This window comes from Psammomys obesus, unplaced genomic scaffold, assembly GCF_907164565.1.
Source record: "Psammomys obesus unplaced genomic scaffold, mPsaObe1.curated_primary_1811, whole genome shotgun sequence".
Taxonomy (NCBI): Eukaryota; Metazoa; Chordata; class Mammalia; order Rodentia; family Muridae; genus Psammomys; species Psammomys obesus.
The window spans coordinates 56,781,014-56,806,100 of record NW_026585895.1 but is presented as its reverse complement, the minus strand read 5'-3'; the positions used below and the strand labels follow the sequence as shown (position 1 = coordinate 56,806,100).

At 39.0% G+C, this 25,087-nt stretch overlaps 1 protein-coding gene across 9 annotated transcripts in view; it reads left to right on the top strand.

Moving 5' to 3' along the window:
- The window catches only part of Ehmt1 (euchromatic histone lysine methyltransferase 1), a 142,354-nt gene that overhangs the window by 37,015 nt on the left and 80,252 nt on the right, over positions 1-25,087 (top strand). For 7 of the 9 annotated variants that reach the window (XM_055600112.1, XM_055600113.1, XM_055600107.1 and 4 more), the window contains exons 2-4: positions 10,951-11,017; positions 16,221-16,777; positions 21,501-21,672. In XM_055600112.1, the coding sequence (XP_055456087.1) occupies positions 10,951-11,017; positions 16,221-16,777; positions 21,501-21,672 (796 nt within the window). Of the gene's footprint in view, positions 1-7,017; positions 7,068-10,950; positions 11,018-16,220; positions 16,778-21,500; positions 21,673-25,087 lie in introns of those variants that run through there. The other 2 variants (XM_055600114.1, XM_055600106.1) reach the window with 2 other exon arrangements.

The window sequence follows — 25,087 nt, the reverse complement described above, 5'->3', positions numbered from 1 at the left end:
CTATATACTAATTGCTAATTCTGTTGACACACAAAAATAGTCAATAGTAATTGTTGAGAAGGTTGATTGGTCTCTGGAAATATTAGAAATGACATAAGTGAATGATGCCAGGTACCAGTGATGCTATTCCAGGTGCCAGGGCAGAGCCTATCTTAGCATCTATTTGGATGAGCCTTTGAGTATTTGTTGGGGTCTTTGGTCATTATGTTTAATCCCAATCCACATTTACTTTTCATATTAGTAAAAGAATTCTTTCAGTTGAAAAAGAATGAGATCTCTAAGAGTCATTGGGAGGAACCCGGGAAGACTCAGGTGCTCTTCTATGTTGATGGGGTATGTGCTGAGCCTGTGTCTGTTAGAGAGCAGTCAGTGAGCCTCAAGCGTGTTTTTGGTTTTGATCAGTGGCCAAGACCCAGTGCTCTGTGTCCACCACTGCTGAGCCCTTTGTACAGGGTATGGCCATCCCAGCCCAGACTGGTTTGGGGTTATAGAGAGTGGAGCTAATATCATAGTTGGCTGATGGGGAGGGGAATGGATACAGGAAGACAAGGTAGGGCAGGAAAGGGCTTTTTTATTTTTATTTTTTCAGAGGGAAAAAAAGGGTATAGGACGGTAATGATACTTATAGGCATATGGAAAGGCATCAAAGTCAGGACTTGAGGGTCCTGGGTGGAGAATTCAGGGAAGACTGTCCTTGGTACTGGAATTGTCAGAATCATGGCTCTCTGCCTGTTTGCCTGGGTTTCATTCTGTTTATACACTGTAGGAAACAAGGTTACAACTTTAAAATTTTATTTTATGTGTATGTTGTGTGTGTGTATGCTGTGTGCTTTGTATGTTCCCGGTTTCTGCAGAGGCCAGAAAAGTGGATGCCAGAATTCCTGCGACTGGAGTTTGGACAGTAGTGAGCCTACATGTGGGTGCTGGAATTGAATCCAGGTCCTCTGCTGAGCTATCCATTTAGTTGTCTTTCAATAGCTTTTAAACATACCAGTTAACAGAGTTTTTTTTTTTTTTTTAATTTTTAAATTATTTTTATTTTTATTACTAACAGTTTATTCACTTTATATCCCCCCTGTACGTCCCTCCCTGTTTGTTTTGTTTTGTCTTGTTTTGTTAAAGAGGAAGATAGTAGCTGGGCATGTTGGAATGCGCTTGTCATTTCAGCACTTGAAGCTGAAACAGTAGAGTCACTTGAGCCTCAGAATTTGAGGCCAATCTGAGCAATATGGTGAGAATCCATCTCAAAATAAGGAAAACAAACAGACAAACAAAAAGGAGAGTGAAAAAGGTACATCAAAGAAGAGGTTATGGCAAAGAATGTAGGTATTGTTTTCATTTGAGGCATGTATGATGAGGGTTACATAGCTAAATGAGGCCAGATTCCAGAGACTGGACTTGATTTTGAGCAGTTTGGTTTAGGGGATAATAAGATGAGGTTTCTATTTAGCATATGATACATGTTAAAGAATTCTAATTTCTCTTTCTTTTCTTCTCTTTTCTTTTCTATCCCCCCCCCCCCTTTTTCCCCCTGAGACAGGGTATTTTTTTTGTGTAGCCCTGACTGTCCTGGAACTCTCTTTGTAGACCATGTTGGTGTTGAATTCACAGAGATCCTCTGCCTCTGCCTCCTAAGTGCTGGAATTAATGGCATGTACCACTTTTAACTTTGTATTAATTAAATATGTTGATTTTTTTACTAATGGCAGATGTCTGTTGAATGCTTGTGTGTCGTTGGCAGCATATGTTGCCCCACCGTAGACTACTGTGCTAGGTTTTCTATAGTTACTCCATTTAACTAAGGCCACACATCTGCTAAATGGTAGAGCTGAGAGATTTCAGTCCAGCCAGTCTGATTGTGAGCTCAGATTTTGACCTGTCATGTTGGTGGCAGCTTGCTAGTGCTGAGCCATGCTGACCTGGTAGTTACCATTTTTCTTTTTGTTGCAAAGAAGGCACTTGAATATCTTTCGTTTTAGTTCTAGTTGTTAATTAAACGTTTGTGAATATCCAGTTTGAATAATATAGTAAGTGGAAAACTAAGAATTTGTGTGGTGATTGCAGTATCTATATTCTTTTCTTCTGGACCTTTTTCCTTTCTTGTTGCTGTTGTGCTCAGGGCTCTTATGTCAGAGGTGTCATGAAATTTTCACCTTTAAGTTCTTAGTACATGTGGAAGTATGACCTTGCTGAAGGAAATTTACTACTTGGGATGGACTTTGAAATTCTAAGAGCTCATGCCAGGCCCAGTATCCAAGTATCCAGTATCCAAGAGCTCTGCCAATGGATTAAAATGTAGCTCTACTGCTGTGGTGCCTGCCTGTCTGACACCATGCTCCTTGCCATGATGATAATGGACTAAACCTCTGAAACTGTAAGCAAGCCCCCAATTAAATGATTTCCCTTATATTAAATAGTTGCCTTGGTTATGGAGGTTTTTCACAGCAGTAGAACAGTGACTAAGACAGTACATATTAAAAATGCAAAGTTTAAGAATAGTCAGGCTCGTGAGATGGCTCAGTGGGATAAGGCACCCATTGCCAAGCCTGGTTGCCTGAGTTCTGAGTTCAGTCCCTGGGATCCACATGTTGGAAGGAGAAAACTGACTCCTCAAGTAGTTTTCTGACCTATACGTGCATGTTGTGGCACATGTGCATGCACACACAATTAGATAAAATAATTGAATTTTTAAAGAATCACAATGCTGTTTTTACAGTTGGAAAAATATAAAATGACCAGTAATTTGTTGATAGCATCTACTATGTATAGATCTGTCTTACATATCTCAGATCCTGAGATGAGAAATTCTTTTGTGCTCTTGGTAGGGCAAATGAGAATGGCAAGAGGATATTTCTGCCGGTGCCATTCATGTCGTCTTACATAAAGCTAGGCTCAGCCAACATTTTTAGTCACATTTCAGAACACAGACTAAATGATTAGAATGAAGAATAAAATGATGGCATTTGAGTGTGTGTTGGAAAAGAATATTAGACTATTCCTGGTGTTAGACAAAGAGACAGATCAGCAAAGTGAAAGTACCTTGGTAAGGTAATTTTGCTTTTGTAAAGGGTGCCCAGTAATCCAAACTTGGAGTGGGAGATTCATTTGGCTTTTGTCCTAATGCAGATTGATGACTGTGTCTCACTCCATTGGTGGGAGCTCATCCTCACAATATGATGTGATTGACTAATTCATAATCAGCACAAAAGGAAATTGCATGATAGAACAATGTCTGGTGTGGGGCAGGGGTAGGTGTACGGGAATAAGAAACATAAGAGTTTCACAGGGTGGGGAAGATTTTATAGAATACCAGCCTTCTGGAGGGCTACACAGCTATGATAAAAAAGACTCTCATAGGAACTACTCTCGAAGAGAGTTTCTACAGATGTTGAGTCCTTGTCTGTGGTGAACTGTTGATAAGGCAGATTACAAAATGCTGTGGACAGCAGGATCAGATGTCACTTTTTAAGTGTGTTAGTTCTGTGACAGCCAACCTCGGAAGGTGTAAAAGCTTCTGTGTTCTTTTAAGGTAAAGCAGCCAGGGCAGTGTTCTTGGAGGCCTAGTAGCAGTTGGGCAGGGTACTTCTACCTGCCTGGAGCTTCACTACTCAGTCCAAGTCCCCATTTGTGTGTCAGGCTTTCTGGTAGGTACAGAGCAGATGTCTTCTCTTTGGGCCTTTGTTCCACACAGTTTAGAGCTGAAGTAATTCCATTAGTTCTTCCCTGTCTGTAAAATTTTAGTCTACAAAGTTAAGTTAGGCATGAATGAAGGCACTGTATTCAGGAGGCTGAGGAAGTAGGCTTGCAGGTATGAGGCCAATCCTGGGCAACATAGTAAGACCCTGCCTCAAAACCACAAACAAAACAAAAATGTGTGTGTGTATGTGTATGGGTAATAGCTATATAAATACTATTATTTTGATAGTCTTTTGTTTTTGAGTAAATTTAACATGTATTTTCCAAAGTACATCTAGTCCTTATTTGTCTTTGTTTGAATTTTAGGAATCTTGCAAAGGGCAGCTTCTAAGTTTCTGTATTTCTCTCTTTTAGACTTTTTTTAGTAAAATCCAAAATCAACAGTTTGACAGAAATAGATAGGCAAATACTTGGAATGCTGACATGGGGAGGGAGCCTTACCTAAAGATGTGCCCTGCTTTTCCCTCTCTGTAGGAAGGTGTCATGTTTGTTAGGTGATGTCAGGTATACATGATGTGCAGATGTAATGAAGTTAGGTAGGAGCAGGCAATTAAGTGTCAGAAATGCTTGGTCATCTTCCTGGACAGGTAGCAATTGGCCCCTCAATAAGTTTGAAGTTTGCTGGAACCCCAGCAAATCCCAGCACTCAGTGAGTTTGAGGCCAGCCAGAGGAAGTCCAGGACAGCCAGAGCTTTTACACAGAGAAACCTTGTTTTGAAAAAACAAACAAACAAAAAAATGAAGTTAATAATGTATGGAAAATTTTAGTTTAATATATATTGACTAATATAGGAAAGTACCTTTTCTGTTTGTTTGCTTTATTTTGTTTTTTGTTTTTCAAGACAGTTTTTCTGTGTAGACTTGGCTGTCCTAGACTCCCTTTGTAGATCAGGCTGGCCTTGAACTCACAGAGATCCGCCTGCTTCTGCCTCCCTGAGTGCTGGGATTACAGGTGTGTACCACTGTGCCTGGCTTTTTAGAAAGCATCTTAAATCTGTTGTGAAATTTAGTTTTAACTGTATTATGACAAATTGTATTTCATGCAAAGTCATTTTAGGTTAGAATGGCAAAGGATAAATAATGAGCGTAGATGAAAAGCAATACTTTTCTGTCATTCATGAGGGAAGTTTATTCAATTAAAATGCTATGTATATATTGTTTTTATTTAAAACAATCAGGAGGCTGGAGAGATGGCAACAATGTTGCCTGCTCTTCCAGAGGCAGGCCGCTCACCACTGTCTGTAATTCCAGCTCCAAGAGTTCTGACACCTTCACACAGATACACATACAGACAAAACACCAATGCACACTTTTGGTATAATGTTTTTTTGTAGGGTAAACAAGGGTAAACAGTTTACCCTTGTTTATTAAAATACTCATTTCTCTCCCCCACTCTCTGGTTTCAATCCAGACATTGCATTGTGATGCTTATTCTAAGCATCACCTGTCTCAGGTTTTTGTAGTCGTGCCACCATCTGTTCTCTATATTGTCAATTAAAACAACCAGCCACAATGCTGAGCAATGGAGAGGATAGGTGGGACATCCTGGTGTGGAGGGGGAGGAAGAGGAAGGAAGCAGGAGAAGAAGGAGGAGACATCTGGGAACCATGTTCTCCACATGGTTCCACATGGTTCCACATGGGACTGGACCTAAGTTTTGACTAAAAGTGAGTATAATGGGTGAAATCTGAGTGGTAGGAAACTGTGTGGGCTTGGAGGTTTAGGATGGAATAACTATTGCCCCAGCATTGTGCTCTAGGTTAATTAAATAAATCCAAGTCTCTTGTGTGGTGATTTGGATATACAGCTGGATTAGAAATAACCGCTGCTTAAATAAAAGATGAATCAATGGTAAATATTAATCACCACCAACAGCACACTAAAGCAAGCAAACAAACAACAACAACAATAATAAGTACCTGGACCTCATATAGTAGAAGGAGACAACTAACTCCTTCAGGTTGTCCTCTGATTTCTGAAGACATCTGTGCATGTGTGTGCATGTGAACCACACACACAAATACTAAAAAAAAAAAAAAAAAAAAAAAAAAAAAAAAAATGTAAAAAAGAAAGGAAAACAACTTAGGGTTAGAAAGATCTTTGAAGATTTTTTTTTTTTTTTAAAGAGAGGGTTGGGTCAGGGAGATCACTCAGTGGGTAAGAGTGCTTGCTGTACAATCCTGATGACCTGAGTTGGATCACTGGAACCTATTATAGAGGAAGAAAATTGAATCTTGAAAATTATCCTCTTACCTCCATCTGTGTGCCATGGCCCACATGTGCCTAAACTCAAATACACATGCATATACTATAGTAGTTAAAAAAATGTTCATATGGTCTATTTATTTACTTTATTCAATGCATGTTTTGCTTGCATGCATGTCTGTATCATGTGTGTGCATTGTCTGCAGACATCAGAATAGAATGTCAGCCCTGGGACTGGGACAGGCAGTTGTGAGCTACCATATGGGTACTGGGAATTGAACCCAGGCCATTTGGGATCAAACCTGGTTTCTCCAGAAGAGCAGTCAGTGCTGCTACTGAGCCACCTCTCCAGCTTCTGGAAGAGTGTTTTTGAAAAGTTTAGGCCACCTGTTTTCTATAGGGCTTCAGTTGGAATTTGCCATGTACTTTTGTGTAATTGATTCCTTCATGAGGAAACTACACAAGTGTAATTATGTGTATATAGGATGTGTTCATCAAGTATATGGTATTTGTCAAGATTAGTTGTGAACTGAGATAATGCTTTGTTTTTTTGTTCTCTTTGCAATTAAGAATGCTTATGAGATGAGTTGTGCCTGCCTGCTTGCCTGCCTTTCTTTCCTTCTTTTCCATTGACAGGATCTTGCTATGAGTACAGGTTGCCTTTGAACTCAAAGTAATTTTTACTGTTTTTGAATGTTGAAATCATAGGTGTAGGCCACTATACCTGGCTTATAAGTACCTTGCTGTATTTTTTAAAAACCAAACTTGAACGAAGTAGGTTTAGTATTCGTTAACGCATCAGATTTGAGCCAGTATGGTGGTGTTGTAAAGTAGTGACTTATAACTCTCATCTTTTGTGTGTGTGTGTTAATTACTTGGCATTCTAGTATGAAGAATTTTGCCTTCATTTGCTATTACACATGAATTTATTTAGTAGTCATATGAACTTAGCCATCATCATTGTGTTAGAGGGGTATAATCTATCTCTTGATACTCCAAGTATCCTATACTTTAGTAGCAGGAGCTTTTCAGGTATTGCTGTGTTTGTTATTTTTCAGTACTACCTTTCTTTCTTTCTTTTTTTTCTTTTTCTTTTTTTAGCACTACCTTTCTTGGACATTGCATGCCTGTGCTTGCTCATTCCACGGCATCCAGGAAGCAAAGAGGTGGGAATTGTCTGGAGACAATATATATCCTTTCATATATGTATCAAATAACCTTTTCCCTCCAATTTCATAACCCTGAACTTAACCATTGATTAGATTAAAGCCCTCCTGATTTTGTGAGGTCTTAGCAATGCCTCAAATGAGAAGCCAAACCTTTAACAATGAGTCTTTCAGGACAGGGTGCGACCTTTTATATCCAGACTATGACAGTCATTGACTACTCAGTGATGATTATGTGTCTGGGGTGTTCCTAGAGTGCCTCAACTCTGTTTTGTGAAGAGCAGATGTGCAAGTTGAGGTAGAGGCTTGCAGGATGACCCCTGCCAACTCTTTCTCTCCCTTCCTACTTATTACTGTGGACATGCTAGAGGTACAAGACCATTGCTGTCTCATGAAAGGAGACAGATGGACCATATAAATCGGGGCAGAGGGACAAGAGGTGCCAACTGGGCTTGGGTGTGTTTGCCAAGGTATTGCCTTTGCTTCTTTTCCTCCAGCAGGATCAAGGGTGTATTAGTTTGTTTGTTAGAACAAAATACCTGACAACAATGTAAGGAAGTGAGGCTTTGTTTTGATGTACAGTTTGAGAACACAGCCCATGATAGTAGGGAAATAGTAATTAGCGGCTGAGGCGGCTGGTTATATTGTAGTCTGTCAGGGAGCAAAGAGATGAATGCTTGTGGTCTACTTCTTTGCTTTTTATTTAGCCCAGGATTTCACCACATGTAACTGTGCCTTTCCATTTGTTCTAGTTTCGTTTCTGTTGCTGTGATAAATTTCCTGGCAAAAAAGCAACTTGGGAGAGAAAGGGTTGGTTTTAACTAACAATTCTGGGTTTCAGTTCCTTATTGTGGGGAAGTGAAGGCAGGGGAGAAGCTGCTACTCACATAACCACATTCAAAAGCAGAGAGAAATGAATGTATACATCCCTGCTTGCTACCACTAAGCTCTATTTCTACTTTTAGACAGTTTAGGACCTATGCCTAAGGAATGGTGCCACCCACATTGGGTTGGGTCTTCCCATATCAGTTAACTAAAACATGCCAACTTGTTTACTGCTGTACTGGTAGTGGGACCTGGGAGAATGAAGCCTAAAAACGAGGTAAACTAAAGTCTCATGCAATAGCCAGCTTTACTTTAGAGCATCAGACAATTTATACTCAGAGGGTTAAGAAGAATCACATGAGTAAGCTGTTCAGTCGACAAAGACAAGCCAAATGTGGCAAAACAAACAAACAAACCAACAACAAAAAACCCCATGTTTTTCCATAGATGTATATAAAAAATAACAATAGCTAGTTTTAATGAATAATCTAAAGTAAGCTCACTCCTATCTACTACAGCTGTGAGGGGCATGGAAGCACATTCCAACTACAGTTCTGTGTTGTTGTTTGTTTGTTTGTTTTTGTTTTTTTTAAGGGTTTTTTTTTTTAAAGATTTATTTATCATTTATACAATATCCTGCCTGCATGCCAGAAGAAGGTGCCAGACCTCATTATAGATGGTTGTGAACCACCATGTGGTTGCTGGGAATTGAACTCAGGACCTTTGGAAGAACAGCCAGTGCTCCTAACCTCTGAGCCATCTCTCCAGCCCCATTTTGTGTTTTTTGAAGAAATTGAGGTCACTCTACTCTTGCCTTGTTTTCTTGGAGTTTTCTCACAAGTACTCAGAAGTCCCTTCCTATGACTCCATTCTTGGACTGTGAAAACAATCTCATGTTTAATTTAGCCTCTCTTCTCTGGTAATTCTCAGTTGTGTCTACGTAACAATTAGAGGTAACTGTCTACTACCTCAGTTAACCTAATCTAGAAAATTCTTCATAGTCATGTCCAAAGGCTTGTTTCTTGCTCATTTTTAGATCCCGTCAACGTAATAATCAGTATGTTGTCTTTTGTCAATGCTGTCACTGTTCACCAGTCTTTGAAGATGTAAAACCACATTTAGTTGGTCTGGTCTCAGAACTCTGAGTTGAGATTGACGGGTGTGGAACAAGACATATATGTCTACTGAGATTTTCCATGGGACTGGATTTGTACTCAGTGGTCCTGACTGACCTGTACTCCCAAGGGATTGGCAAAGATGGCTGTAAGCATCCATTACTTTCCCAGTAGGTCAGGAGCAGGAACATTGAATTCCATTAGCACCTCTTCCCCGAGTGTCTGTGCAAACACCTGAAGAAAAACCCTGGTTCTAGTGTTCTTAGACTATCCTAAAACCCTCTGTTAGGTCCTTCTTGGAAAAGTGGTGGACTAGCTTGGGATGGGAAGGAGGAAGTGTGTCTTTTAGTGGACACAGTCTGTGCGTCTCTGGTAGTATAATGAAGATAACCAGTTTTTTCAAGAGGAATATTTGGGAAGCACTGGGAATGGCAGGTGCTTGATTCCAGGGAGGAGAACAGCAGGAGTTTTTTTTTTTTTGTTTGTTTGTTTTTTGTTTGTTTTTTTTCAAGGTGTTTGTATAGACTCTGAGTGCAAAGAAGAGTCTGTTCTTGGCAGCTTCAGGTAAAGTAGAATTAGCAGTGAGCTGAAGGTTCACTGATGTTCTAAGAAAGCTTTTAGGTGGTCTTTGCAGGAAATATTATTCTGGAGATTATCCAAAGTATGGTGGTGGGGTCATTTATTCCTTTAGGTTCTACAAGTTGAAGTTTTTTTGGTTTTTTGTTGTTGTTGTTGTTTTTTTAAGTTTGAAACTTCAGGAGGAGTGTAGGTGTTTAAGTCCTTGGAACTATAATATATCCATCTACATGGTGTATACTTAAGCTCAAATAGATAGTAATTTAAGTGTCAAATTGAATTTTCTTATTTACCCATTTCTACAACTTAAAAAAAAAGTTATTATTATTTTGAGAGAGTTTCACTGTGTAGTATTGGCTGGCCTGGAACTTGCTATATAGACCAGGGTGGCCTTGAATTTACTCACTTCTCTCCTTTCTGAGTGCTGGGATTAAAAATGTGTGTCACACACCATACCTATTTTTTTTTTTAAATTATGCATATATGTGTATGGTTAGGTATGGTTATGGGTACTTGGGTGTATTATCCTTGGTGTCCAGAAGAGGACATTGGATCCCCAGGAGCTGCACTTACAGTAGTTATAAGCCACCTCATGGGATGCTGAGAACTAAACTTCTGTCCTCTGGAAGAGCAGCACATGCTTTTAACCGTTGAACTATCTTTTCAACCTCCATCCTTGCTGTAACTTTTTTTGATAGGTGTTAGGCACTTGAAATACTTAAAAAGAGTTAACAAAATGAATTTTAATGTAAGTGAAAAGAGAATAGTTGCATATCAAAGTAAATTGCTGTAATAGAGTCAAAGCATTTCAGATTTCTGATTATGTAAGCAGGATATAAACACATTCTTAAGAATGCTGTTCAGGGCTGGAGAGATGGCTCAGAGGTTAAGAGCACTGGCTGTTTTTCCAAAGGTCCTGAGTTCAATTCCCAGCAACCACATGGTGGCTCATAACCATCTATAGTAAGATTTGATATGCAGACAGAATGTTGTATAAATAATAAATCTTGAAAAAAAAATAAAGAATGCTGTCCAGATGCTGGACAGTGTTGGTGCACACCCTTAATTCCAGGAGGGGCAGGTAGATCTCTGTGAGTTAAGAGGTCAGCCTGGTCTATAGAGTGAGTTCCAGGACAGACAGGTTTACACAGAATAAACCTGTCTTGAAAAACAAAAAAGGATGTTGTTCAGGCTTGGCATACTCTCTTGTGGACTGTTTTCTGAATGCTAGTTCTCTTTCCTGGAGGTGATTGTGCTAAACCCTATTGGGAAAGATGATGACCTTTGTAACTGATTAGATTTGAAGATGTCCCTGATGTATCCTGGTTGATGCCAATTTTTTATTTTATTTTTTCTCCCCACTCCAGCAGGCAGTTCTGGCCAAGCAAGAGACCAAGCAGGATTGCTGCATGAAATCTGACCTGCTAAGGGAAGGTAAGGACCAGTTCACCCAGGGCCTTTGCTGCATGCACCCTTTTTATTATCTCTCCCAGCCTTTTCACTCTCTTGGAATTTTCCTAGGATTGCAGTATAATTAATAATTTCTTTCATTCCTGAATTGGCATGCATGCACGTGAACACAGACACACACATTTGCAAAAGATGTGCCAGAGAAAGAAAAATCTCAACCAACTATGAAAAGCAAGTATCATGTATATTCTTGTTTTAAAGTGCACCTGGAAATAAAAAATGACTAATCACACTAACAGTTGTAGCATCTCTATTTATGATGCTGGAACATGTACCCAGTCTCCAGCTGATAACACTGGATAAACAAGCTGTGATACACACCATAGGTTAATTGTGTGGTTCATGCAACAACCTGAACATAGTGTAATTGTATTTTGCAAAATTAAGAAAGCCAGATATAAAGGACATACTGTGTGTCCTTTTTATGGTTGTTTTTTATTTTCAAGACAGGGTTTCTTTTTGTTGCCCTAGCTGTCCTGGAACTCACTTTGTAGTGGAGGCTGGGCTTGAACTCATAGTTCTGCCTGCCTTTGCCTCCAGAGTGCTGGTATTAAAGGCATGCACCATCATTGCCCCATTATGTGACTCCGTTTATATGACATTCTGACCAAAGTGAAGTAGAAACTTGGAGTTCATAGAAGAGGTTTCCAGCATGTTGAAAGGTTAGGGTGAGGGTGATACCAGGAAGCAAGCTGTTCTGCAAGAAATATATATATATAAAACACATAATATTTTTTTTCTTTCTCCAAGCATGTAACGTGCTTTACTGTTCACTTAAGTTTCAGCTCATTTGCTTTTTAGGTGTTTTGTTTTGTTTTTTTTTTTTTTCTTCCCCCCTCTTGGTATAGATTCTTTAGTCTGTGTCTTTGAGATCTCCATCTTGAGCTTTGTCTGATCTGCTATTCGTTTCTTTGCATGGCAGTTTTCTTCATATAGTAGGTGCTCGTCTCCGTAGGTCTGTTTGGGTAGGTAGATACCCCACATATATGTTTCCCTTTAAGCACTTTACCAGCTGTCACTGAATGCCTGACAGCTGACTTCTTTATAAATTGTGCCTTTTTGCACATCTAGTTTTGATTGGATGATGGGTATTTTGAATACGGTGTGGGTGGATTAGGTATGTTGAATCTGGTTATTTGTTTTAAAAGTAGGTGCTGAGATTTATGTTTTGTTTTGTTTTGGTTTTTGGTTTTCTCTTTGTAGCCCTGGCTATCCTGAAACTCACTTTGTACACTAGGCTGTCCTTGAACTCAGACATCTGCCTGCCTCAGCCTCCCAACTGCTGGCACTAGAGGTGTGTGCCACCATACCTGGCTTATCTCTCTCTCTTATTTATTTATTTGTTATTTAAGATTGTTGATTCATTAACTTTTAGTTAAGTGTGACTTTGTGGCAAGGACTGCTTGCTTATAGGCATTTTTAGCCTGAGATTATATTACCTGTCAATTCAGGGTTTTTTTTTTTGTTGTTGTTGTTGTAGTATTAAAAATTAGATACTAGGCATAGTGGTATATACACTTTAGCTTCAGGACATGGGAAAGAGAGACAAATGGGTATGGATGTTTATGAGTTGAGGCTAGCCTAGTCTACATAGCTTAATTTCTTTTTAAACAGTTAAATTTTTTTTAACTTTATGTGACTTTTCTCAATGTATGTCTTTGTACATGTGTGTACATTTGCATGGAGGCCAGAAGAAGACATTGGATTCCCTGGGACTAGAGTTACAGACAGTTATGAGCTACTCTGTAGGTGTTGGGAATTGAATCCTCTGGAAGAGTTGCTAGAGGTCTTTTCCCCAGCACATGGTCCAGTTTTATACTGTAATAAAAAAGTTTCTCTTGGAATTGAATAATTATCTTAACTCCATGTTTATTTATAGTCTTTGTGATGTTTTGTGAATTTTCTGTTTATGCACCATTGTTTGTTTCTCTACATTTTCTTTATGAACTTTGAGGTGAGACCACATGTCATAGTTTGGCTAAGGCTTGCAAGTTGTAACTCTCAGTTGCACCCAAACAGGCCTCTGGATAAACATACCTTTGTCCTCAGTATGCTGCTTCTGCTCTTCATGCTGTGGATTGGCCTGGGTCATGTGACTCTTCTCTGTGGAGAGCTTATTTTTCTAGCCTTTACTATTCATTTTCATGGTATACTTTACTATTTTTGAAATTTTACTCTTTTTGATATATTTTAGGTTAAGGTCATGGAATTTATTAATACATTAATTGCAACTCTGATTAAAATCACTGAATTTCTAAAAGTCAGGGGACTTGACTTTGTTATTTTGTTACCTGGTTCCAGAACATTCTCTCTTAATGTTTTCCTCTGTACATAGGTGTTGAGTAATTCAGCTCTAAAAAATGTGTGTGGTTGCAGTTTTTCTTCTTTTGTAAGTATCCTAATATATGTAATTATAAACTAGGATATTATACATATATATATAATTATGTATTACAGGTTACTTACAAAAGGAGGAAAAGTACAAATATATATTATATATATTTAAAGCCAAATTATGTAATGCCTGTATACAGAGGAAAACATTTATATATTACATTATATTATGGTCTATGTAATATATATTTATATATATAATAGGATACTTACAAAAAGAAAGCTGCAAATACATACAATGGATATTATATATAATAGGATACTTACAAAAGAAGGAAAATAAAAATATTTATTTTTAAAGCCGAATCATTTAATGCCTATATTCAGAGGAAACCATTAATATATATATATATATATATTTATTTATTTATATGTACATATAATGGGATACTTGCAAAAGGAAGAAAACTACAGATTATATCTAATAGAGAAACCCTGTCTCAAAGACAGTGTTTATATACATATAAAATAGTGTCTATAAATGTGAATATATTACATATATACATACACACATATAAATTGTCTTTTTGAAACAGGGCTTCTCTGTTATATAGCGTTGGCTGTCTTAGAACGCCCTGTGTAGACCAGGCTAGCCTTAGCCTCCTGAATATTGGGATTAAATGTGTGCTCCACAGTGCATGCTTTCTTATATTTTAAAATTAATGTTGGTATAGAGAAATGATATTATTTTTGTAGGCCCCCCCCCCTTTGACAGCACTTGTAATCAACACAGGCACTAGGCACTTACACATTCTGGCAAATACTGTACTACTGAGCTATAGTAGTATATACTATATAGTAGTAATATATATATATATACACTACTATATAGTATACTATATAGTAGTGTATATATATAGTAATATACTATATACTATATAATATATAATATAGTATATAATATATAGTAATATACTACATACTACTACTATATAATATAATATACACTATATATAATATAGTATATATTATATTAATATATTAATATAATATATATAATATACTGCTACTATACTACTATATAGTATACTATACTACTTTAGTATACTATACTACTATATAGTATACTATACTACTATAGTATACTACTACTATATAGTATACTATACTACTTTAGTATACTACTACTATATAGTAGTATATACTACTATAGCTCAGTAGTACAGTATTTTCCAGAATGCATAAGTGCCTAGTGCCTGTGTTGATTACAAGTGCTATATAGTATAGTATACTATACTACTATATAGTATATACTACTATAGCTCAGTAGTACAGTATATATATATACTATGACCAGCCATGTCACTTAATTCTGAATCCAGTAATCTGGCTTTGTGCTTGTATCTTTATCAGATAAGGTAAAGCATCCTGTGTCTTCCTCACTATCTTTGCATTTCTTTTTCTTATCTGGTGCTGTCACCCAAACCCTTCTTTATGTGCCAGATATTAAAAGCATTAATGGATATCTTTATGTGCCAAATATTAGAAGCATTAATGGACATCTATGCTATTTTGAGTGAGTATACATTGACTGCAGAATTTGCTGTATAACCTACAAGTTAAGGAAATGTTTTACATTTCTTTATTTTGCTACCTGTTTAAAAAGTTACTAATGGCTGTTTATTCATTTAGAAAGGTTGTATTGTATATAATACTCCCAGGCCTTGTTTATGTGTTGAGAGGAATAAGAGTGACAGTCTCTGCTACTGTAGAACTTGCATTCTTGGGAAGAGCAGGTAACTAATGGGAAGGGCATGGAAATCCTGTGTGTTAGGTGATCGGTACAGTGAAAAGGAGAGCTGAAGATAGGGCGGTAAAGGGTAAGCCTTACATGTCACTGGAGTGTCTTCTGCTTTCAGGGGTGTGATCATGAGTCTACTTCAGCCCCTTGGTAGATCTTCTTGAAATCAAGAAGGCTCTTAATTTCTTATTGTTCTGGCCATGATAGAATATCCAGAGGAGTCTGGCTAAGAGAAGACATGCAGTCCAAAATGTACTGAATATGATCCTCTTTCCTAAATTTCCTAAAATTTTCCTTTGTGCTTCTGTAATGTTGCTTCGAAAGTCCTGTCTAAGCTGGATATGTGGGCATAAGTACAGGTGACCTCAGAGGCCAAGAGAGGGAATTAAGTCTCTTGGACTGCTTAATTGGGAACCAAAATTGTGTCCTTTTCAGAACAATAAGTTCTCTTAATCCTTGAATGTCCTACCCCCCCTTTGTTTTAAACCTCCAACAGCCTTTTTAAAAAGCAGGCCAACTTCTCAAACTTAACCAAACATTAATGTTTCAAAAAATAAATTTGCATTTAATCTAATGGACTTTAAATGTTGGTTTGTATATAAGATAAAATGAATTTTGTAGATAGATGTGTTTTTATTGCTGTTGTTGGTGTGTTGTGTGTGTGCATGCTAAGAATTGAACCCAGGGGGGCTGGAGAGATGGCTCAGAGGTTAGGAGCACTGACTGTTCTTCCAAAGGTCCTGAGTTCAATTCCCAGCAACCACATGGTGGCTCACAACCATCTACAATGAGATCTGGTGCAGGTGTACATGCAGGCAGAAGAATGTATACATAATGAATAAATAAATATTAAAAAAAAAAAAAAAGAATTGAACCCAGGGCCTTGCATAGGCAAGAGTTTTACTGAGCTACACCCCAGAACTGTAGACAGCTCTATGTATGCTAGCAAAAAAAAAAAAAAAGTAATTTATGATGATAGTTACATGGATTTATGGGTCCCAGCAGCGGTGACACTCTTTCCTCTGTTCACAGATACACCTATGGCTGCTGATGAAGGTTCCACAGAGAAACAGGCGGGAGAGACTCCTATGGCTGCAGATGGAGAAACAAATGGGTCTTGTGAAAAGAGTGGTGATACCAGCCATCCAAATGTACCCAAACATACTCAGGAGAACACAAGAGCTAGTCCACAGGAAGGTACCAACAGAACATCTCGGGTGGCAGAAAATGGGGTTTCAGAAAGAGACACAGAAGTGGGGAAGCAAAACCATGTCACAGCTGACGACTTCATACAGACTTCTGTCATTGGCAGCAATGGATATTTCTTAAATAAAGCAGCCCTGCAGGGGCAGCCTTTGAGGACTCCCAACACGCTAGCCTCCTCGCTTCCTGGTCATGCCTCAAAAACTCTTCCTGGAGGAGCCAGTAAATGCAGGACTCCAAGTACACTTCCTCAGATACCAACCACAGCACCTACTGTGCCTGGGGAAGGGAGTGCAGACACAGAGGACAAAAAGCCTACAGCCTCGGGCACTGATGTCAGGGTTCACAGGGCACGCAAGACCATGCCGAAGTCCATCCTGGGCCTGGTAATTTTGTCTTCTTTTCTATCTTTCTCCTTTGCATTAATGAAAAAAAAAATAGACTTTCGTGCAAGAAAGGGAAAAACCAGTTGATGACAGTAGTCTAGATACATGAGCAACAAAGCCTTCTTTTAAGGTTTTTCCTGAAGGATTCTTTTTGCTCTATGAAGATGGGTCAGGCTCTGTCAGGAAAACTATTTTTTTTTTTTTTCTTTTTTATAATTCCACCAAGACAAAGTTCTCTGGTTAGCTTTGGCTGTTCTTGAATTCACTCTGTAGATCAGGCTGGCCTGGAATTCACAGAGATCTGCCTGCCTCTGCCTCCTGAGTGCTGGGATTCAAGATGTGTACCACCACCGTCTGGCTGAAAATTACTTTCTCTTCTGCCATTTCTGAAAGTCTTGAATTGTTTAGGGTTTCTGAGAACAAGATGAGTTCTGGGCTCTAGCACTGAGTGAAAGCAGTGGTTCTCATAATACTCAGCATGGTGGACTTCTTTGTCTCAATCTGTTTTACAGGGCATGCGTTTGATGCATGTTTTCAAGGTGTCTGCAGTAGTTACTTCGTTTTCTGATTGTGGACTTAGCTTGGGTAGATTCTACATTCATGATCACTTTCCTGTGATTTCTAGTGCCCTTTATATGCAGACCATTTGCTGTTTTCTCTCTGGCCTTCAGGGCTTCATGCTTGGAACTTTCCCCCAAGACTCTGCCAGTCTGTGGGTTTGTGATGTCAACTCCAGAAACATGTAATGTATAATAAGTGGTTGTTAATTTCCTTCCCATAAAATCCCTTGTGTGTGATCATTGTGTCTTTGTGTTTCTTGCCTGTTTTCTACTTCATGCTCCATGCTTTAGTCCTTTACGTTTTGTCCTTTATATTGATGTTTTTTAATTTAAATACCTTTTTTTTTTTTTTTATACTCCAAGTCTCTGGTTAGTTTTTTAATTTCTCAAAAAAGTCATGTATTATTTATGTTTTTGGTTTGCTATAGGGCCTTACTTAACCCAGGCAGGACTCAGACTCAGATTCCTTATATTCCTGCCACTACCTTCCAGATTCTGGAATTGTGGTTATGTGCCACCATCCCCAACTCTTATTTCATCTTATCCCACATGGTATACTGATTATGGATAAGGAGGTGGCTCAGTGAGCAAAGTGTTTGCTGAGCAAGCAAACACCTGAGTTCAAACTCCCAGTACCCACATAAAATCTGGGTATAGCGTTTCATGCTTGTAATCCTAGTGACACTGGGGTGGAGTCAGGAGGAAATCTAGGTTATGCTGGCTAGCCAAGGCTAGTTGAATCATTAAGCTCTGGGTTGTGTTGAGAGACACTCTATCAAAAAATCAGGTAGAGAAGTATTTGGGTTACAAAATCTAGTATTATTAATTTTGACATATAATATAGATAGTCAGACAGACTCCTTCCCCTTCACATACATACACACCCATACCCATACAGCCAGTCATGAAGATAGGTGGATAAATGCATGGCTGGGTATAGAGAGATTTTACAATTCTTCCATAATCTCTTTGGAATTCTGATTCCTCAGAGGAGTTTTGTTTGGCTGCAGCTCTTATTCATGTTTGCTTTTTCTAGAGTACCTTTCTTTATCTTTGTGGTAGTGATTCAGATGGTCCAAGTAATGTGTGTATCCATACTCGCTGCATTGGGTATAGGGTGTGACTACTTATATGGAGTCCCACAGTCACCATATGTTCTGCTTTCTTGCCAGGCGTTCATGTAGGTTCAACTTTATGGGACACTTGCTGGTCACCTTGGCTGTCCCTCCTCCCTTTTACCAGCTTGGCTAGCTTTATAAACAGAAGAGTCTGTATGTACGGCCTAGCTATACAGGTAACACAGAGGTCACCAGGCTATTACTACCTCTGCTCCATTTGTAAAGTACATGTGACATCTTCCATAAAGATGGATATTATTGATTGAGAAACAATGATTCAGATAAAGGCCTAGGGAGGAAGAGTCTAAGATAAAACAGTCTGGGGAGCCAGGGGTGGCCTGGCTCTACAGATAGCATAGAGGTCACCAGGACTTTAACCACATCCATTTCCAGGTTTTTGGACTGAAAACAGATTGTACATCTCTTTGAATGTTAAGCAACTCTGTGTGCTTAACATTCCTGGTTTCCCTAGTGCATCTGTGAGCACAAGGATGTTGTGTCTCAGCTGCTCATCTAGAGGACCCTAGTTTGATTTCTAGCATCTATATCAAATTGCTTACAACTACCTGTAACTTTAGCTCCCTGATGCTTCTGGCTGCCTCATGTACCTGCATCGATTGCCACATAACCACATTCAGACTGACACACCTGAATATAATTGGTGATAAATGTATAAGAAAAAAAAAAAAAAAAAAGAGATTGGTGGTATATTCATTTAATTTCAGCACACTCAGGAGACAGGGGTGGGTGGATGTGAATTCTAAGATAGCTCGGGATACACAGAGAGATCTTACCACAAAACAACAGAAAGAGAGTAATGAAGAGTGAATATACTCAAAATACATGTTGTACATGTATGAAGTATCATAATGAATCCTACCATTAGGTATAATTAAAACATGCTACTAGTGAAAGGAAAAATCTGAGATTGTTAAAAATAGTTAATAGATTAAAATATTCTAATAGAAAAAAAGCCCAAAAAGTTAACAGGAAGCTTCAAAAATAATGTTAAGATATACATGTGCCTTTTCTAGCCTTTGCAGTAATAACATTTAAAAAGTTTTAAAATTAGATTTTATTTTATTACTTATTCATTTATTGTACATAAGTGAGTGCTTATATTGTGCATATGTAGCAACTTTCAGGACTTGGCCCTCTTCTATCACAATGTGGGTCCTGGGGATTGATTTTAAGTTGTCAGGCTTGGTGACAAGCTCCATTACTTCACAAGCCATCTTCATTGTTGGAGCTACCTGGTTTCTGATGTCCTTGCCAGCATTTGTGCTGCTGCTGTTCGCTTGTCTATGTCAGTACCTTGTCATGATTTAACTTGAACTTTCTTGAGCCTGACAATGTGATGTGGATTGTATATTCTTGTTTATGGTATGAGGTAAGAAGTCTCCTTCTATCTCTTTCTCTTTCTCTTCCTCTTTATTTTTACTTTTTATTTTATTTCATTTACTTAATTGTTTGAGACAAGGTCTTTCTACAGAGCTTGGACTGTCGTGGAACTTACTGTGTAGACCAGACTGGTTTGAAACTCACAGAGATCCACCTGTCTCTGCCTCCTCAGTGCTGGGAGTAAAGGAGTATGCCACAACATCCAGCTAAGATATCCAGATATCTTCCTTTACATTTTTTTTAACCTTTTATGTGTTTTGTCTACATACATGGTTGTGCACCATGTGAATGCAGTGCTCACACAGGCCACAAGACGGTGTTAAAATCCCCTTGAACTAGAGTTAGAAATGGTTGTGAGTTACTTTGTGAGTACTAGGAATCAAAGCAGGATCCTCTGTAAGAACAGCCTGTATTCTTAATGACTGACATTTCTCCAGCTCCCTTCTTCTTTTCCCCACTCTTTTTTTTTTTTTTTTTTGAGACAGGGTTCCTCTGTGTAGCCTTGGCTATCCTGGATTTGCTTTGTAGACCAGGCTGGCCTTGAACTCACAGAGATCAGCCTGCCTTTGTGTCACTGCGCCCTGCTCCACTCCTTTTTTAAAGACAGGGTCTCACTGTATTGCCCTGGCCTACATTCACTCGCCTCTGCTTCTCAAGAGTGCTGGGATTAAAGTCCTGACCACCAAACCTGGCATTATTTTTTTGTTGTTGTTTCATATGTGGATATCCTGTGTTTACAGAAACCATATAAGCTGAAGAAAGACTTGCCTATGAATGTCTTACATTATTAGGCGGTTATTTGGTTGCACAATAAAATTTAGGTCAAGCTCAATTGTATGTGGCTTAAAATGAAAGATGAGACTATCTTCAAAACATTGCTGAGTTTATAGGTATAGACAGAGGGGATGGTTAGTAGTGTAAAGGCAGTTTGGAGGAAGGGCAGGAGTGTTAAATATGGGGCACTGTTACTGGTATCACAGGTAACCACTTTGCAGGAAGCTAGACTGAAAACCAGTTAAGGAGATTGGGAAGTGGGCCTGCCCTTTAACACCACTCTTAAGAGTCAAGGCAGCAGCTGGGCACACGCCTGTCATCTCAGCAGTCAGGGAGGCAGAGGTAGGCAGATCTCTGTGATGTTGAGGCCAGCTTGGTCTACAACACAAGTCCAGGACACAGCCAAGGCTATGCACAGAAACTCTATCTGGGAAAAACAAGAGTCAAGGCAGCCCAGGAGAGATCTAGCTTAGCCTTAAATCACCCATCCCTTAGAATTATCTTTGCATGTCTCCACCCTCCTCCCACTCTCCTCAGTTGGTATCTGGAATGAAATTATCATTAGTGTCAAAGGGGAATAATTAAGTGACCTGTTTTCTAGAGATACATTTAAACTGTGAAATCAGCTCTCATACCTGATCCAGCAGAGGATAGTGGGACTGGAAATTTTACTCCTGTGTTCTAGAGTTAGGTCCTTCTATACTAATAGTTGTACTTTGTGAATTTGTGTAGACTTCCTACCTTCCTCCACCATGGCCTTTTTTCCAGTAAATGGGAATTAAGGAGAAAAATAATTGAGTTTTGGATGCATCTTACTTTAGTTATCATTTGCTTCTGCAGCCTTTTTAATTACTTGTCTTTGTTTTGAAGCATGCAGCTAACAAAGACCACAGAGAAGTTCAAGACCATAAGGAACCAAAAGAGGATGTGAACAGAAACATTTCTGATTGTGGACGACAGCAGCTTTTACCAACCTTCCCAGCCCTCCACCAGTCACTACCTCAGAACCAATGCTACATGGCCACCACAAAGTCCCAGACAGGTAAATGCAGTCAACCCCCCACCCTAACCCCAATGTGTGTCTTGAGCTTGTTGCTCTCCAGGCAGTACAATGCTGGCCACTTTTGGAAATAAGTGATATTCCTGCATGGCTAAGAAACCCTCTGCCATCAGATTTTTATGACACCTATTTTGCTTGCCTGGCTTGCCTTCAATCTCTAGGTAAACATTATGTTTCTTAGTAAAATCTTATGAGATGTGAGTTGAAGACTGAATTTCTGAGGCGCTGACGTGTACAGAGGGCTCTAACTTTGTTACCAGCTACAAGTGGACTTTTCTCCTCATTCTTCTGGGCTTACTATGTGCCTTATTCACTTTTTAAACTTACGTCCGTGTTTGTGTGTGGATATGTGCACCTGAGTAAGGGTGCTGAAGGAGGCCAGAAAGGGAATTTGGTCCTCTAGAACTGGAATTATAGACAGGTAACAGTTTTGAGTTACCTGACCTGGATGCTGGAACTCAAACTTGACACTCTGCAAGAACTATACATGATTAACTGCTGAGCCATCTTTCTAGCCCCAAATTGAGAGTATTTTGTTGGAGGTGGGATAGCACAGGAGGCCCCACAGGAGATTTCATAGGTCTCCTCTATGTCTCTGCATGAGGTATGCCTCAGACTCAACCTGGCTGTTTTTTTTTTTTCACTAGTTTGCATGGCATATGTGCATATAGTGCTCCTCTGAGGAGATAAGCCACTCCTTCTGTCATGAACCAGTGGTGAATTTTAGTTTGGAAAGGGTTTGTTTAGTTGAGTGTTGTTAACCTGGAAGGTTTATTTTTAGAATAAACCTGTCCACTGGTCTTCTTTTTACACACATAAACATACACACATACATACATATATTTCTATATATGAGTGTTTGTCTGGACCACCACATGCATGCCTGATGCCCATGGTGGCCAGAAGTGAGTATTGGATCCCTTGGAACTGGAGTTACAGATGGTTTTAGTTGCTGTGTAAGTGCTAGGTATTGAACCTGGATCCTCTACAAGAGCAGCAAGTACTCTTAAACCCTTGAGTCCTCTTTCTAGCCCCCCTTTTCCCCACTTTTAAAACAGTTTGTTTTTTTCCCTTCCTCTTTTGGTCTCCTTTGTTTACCTTTCCTCTTCTACTTTCTACTTTCTCCTTTTTCCCCCACTATGTACTTAGGATGGCCTTGAACACTCCTTTCTATGGCCTCAGCTTCCTGAGTATGGGATGGGGCTTGCATGTACCTCCATGAACAACTAATAGTCTTGAATTTAAAGCAATTTCATATTTTCAGCAAAGTTGTGGACACTACAAAGGATTCCAGTGTGTCTTTCATTCCTTTTATTCAAAGACATAGTTAGGCAAACTCTTTCTAGTGTTTATTTTGTTTTTTTCTGAACCACTAGCATAAGTTGCTAGTTACAGACTTGTACTTCAAAATTCCTAATTGTTTTTCCTAGAGGTAATGGTGTAATGTCCTTAAAACTAAGGGCATTCTTTGAGTAAGTATTATGTAGTAATCCAAATCAGGAAGTCAATTTTACTGTGATATTTTTATTTAATCTTAATACATTGTCCAATTTTTGCCTGTTTTCTATTAATACAATCAAACAAATTCAGTCTTAGATTTTATACCATTTGCTTGCTATGTCTTGCTAATTTAATTTCTTTTAATCTATACAATCCCAGCCTTCTTTATCTTCCCTAACTATGGGATTGGAAAGCACAATCTAGCTGTTTTGTGCAATCTGTCTAGTGCAGTTTACCTACTGTTTCTCCAGATCTAGTTTGGGTTATAGGCCAAATTATAGTCCGGAATTGGTGGTCTGTCATTGTGTCAGGGCCAAACATTATAAAGTTGCTTTTTCCCTAGATTGTCCTCAGAAGCAAAGGTCATTTAAGGTCAGGCCATTTGGTAGTTTCTATCTCCATTTCTCGCTTTTTGTCTGCTAGTTACCTTTCTGATGGAGGAAGTACTTTTTTTTTCCCTGCCAAGCTGTCTGTTTGTATGTATTTGTAAATGTGTGTTTATATGTGTGGAGGCTAGAAGGTGACATTGAGTTTCTTTAATTGTTTTCTACCTTTTTTAAATTTTTTTTTAATTTTTATTTTTTAGTAATTACACTTTATTCACTTTGTATCCCCCCATAAGCCCCTCCTTCCTCCCCTCCCGATCCCACTCTCCCTCCCCCTTCTTCACGCATGCCCCTCCCCAAGTCCACTGATAGGGGAGGTCCTCTTCTCCTTCCTTCTGATCTTAGTCTATCAGATCACATCAGGAGTAGCTGCATTGTCATTTTCTGTGGCCTGGTAAGGCTGCTCCCCCCTCAGGGGGAGATGATCAAAGAGCAGGCCAATCAGATTATGTCAGAAGCAGTCCCTCTTCCCTTTACTATGTAACCCACTTGGACACTGAACTACTATGGACTACATCTGTGCAGGGGTTCTAGGTTATCTCCATGAATAGTCCTTGGTTGGAGTATGAGTCTCTGGGAAGTTCCCTGTGTTCAAATTTTCTGGTTCTGTTGCTCTCCTTGTATGGTTCCCATCCTCTCCAGCTCTTACTATTTCCCACTTCTTACATACGATTCCATTCATTCTGCCCAACAGTTGGCCATAAGTCTCAGCATCTGCTTTGATAGTCTGTAGGGCAGAGGTTTTCAGAGGCCCTCTGTGGCAGGTTCCTAGGTTGTTTCCTGTTTTCTTCTTCTTCTGATGTCCATCCTCTTTGCCTTTCAGGATGGGGATTGAGCATTTTAGTCAGGGTCCTCTCTCTTGATTAGTTTCTTTAGATGTACAGATTTTAGTAGGTTTATTCTATGTTATATGTCTATGTTTTCTACCTTTTAAAAAGATTTTATTTTATAATTTTACTTATGTATGAGTGTTTTGCCTACATGTTTGCACCATGTGCCTACAGTGCCCAAGAAGGCTAGAAGAGGCCTTGGATCTCAAGGAACTAGAGATACAGATGATTTTGAACTGACTTGTTGGTTTTGGGAACCAAAAACCTCTGCAAGCATAACAAGTATTTTTACAGAGCTGTCTCCCCATTACCCTCTACCTTATTTTTTGATCTAAAGTCTCTCCCTGAACTTGGAGCCTACTGATTTGAATAAGCTGGCTATGTGGCATCATAGGAAGTCATGCCTTCAGTGATTTGAAGAACTCAATGGGTCCCATAAAGACTCTTCACTTCTTAATAGCATCATGCTAGATACTAATCCTTTAACACGTGACTTTTGGAGATCTTCAGGTTCTAAACTGGTGGGGCAAAGCGTTTAATCCTAGCACTTAGGAAGCTGAGCCACGAAGATTGATAGTTCAAGATCAACCTGAGGCCTTGTCTGAAAAACAAGCAAACCAAAAGAAACAACCCATAGCAATTTGTAAACTCTCTTATTAATCTCTAGGCTGTATTCTGTTA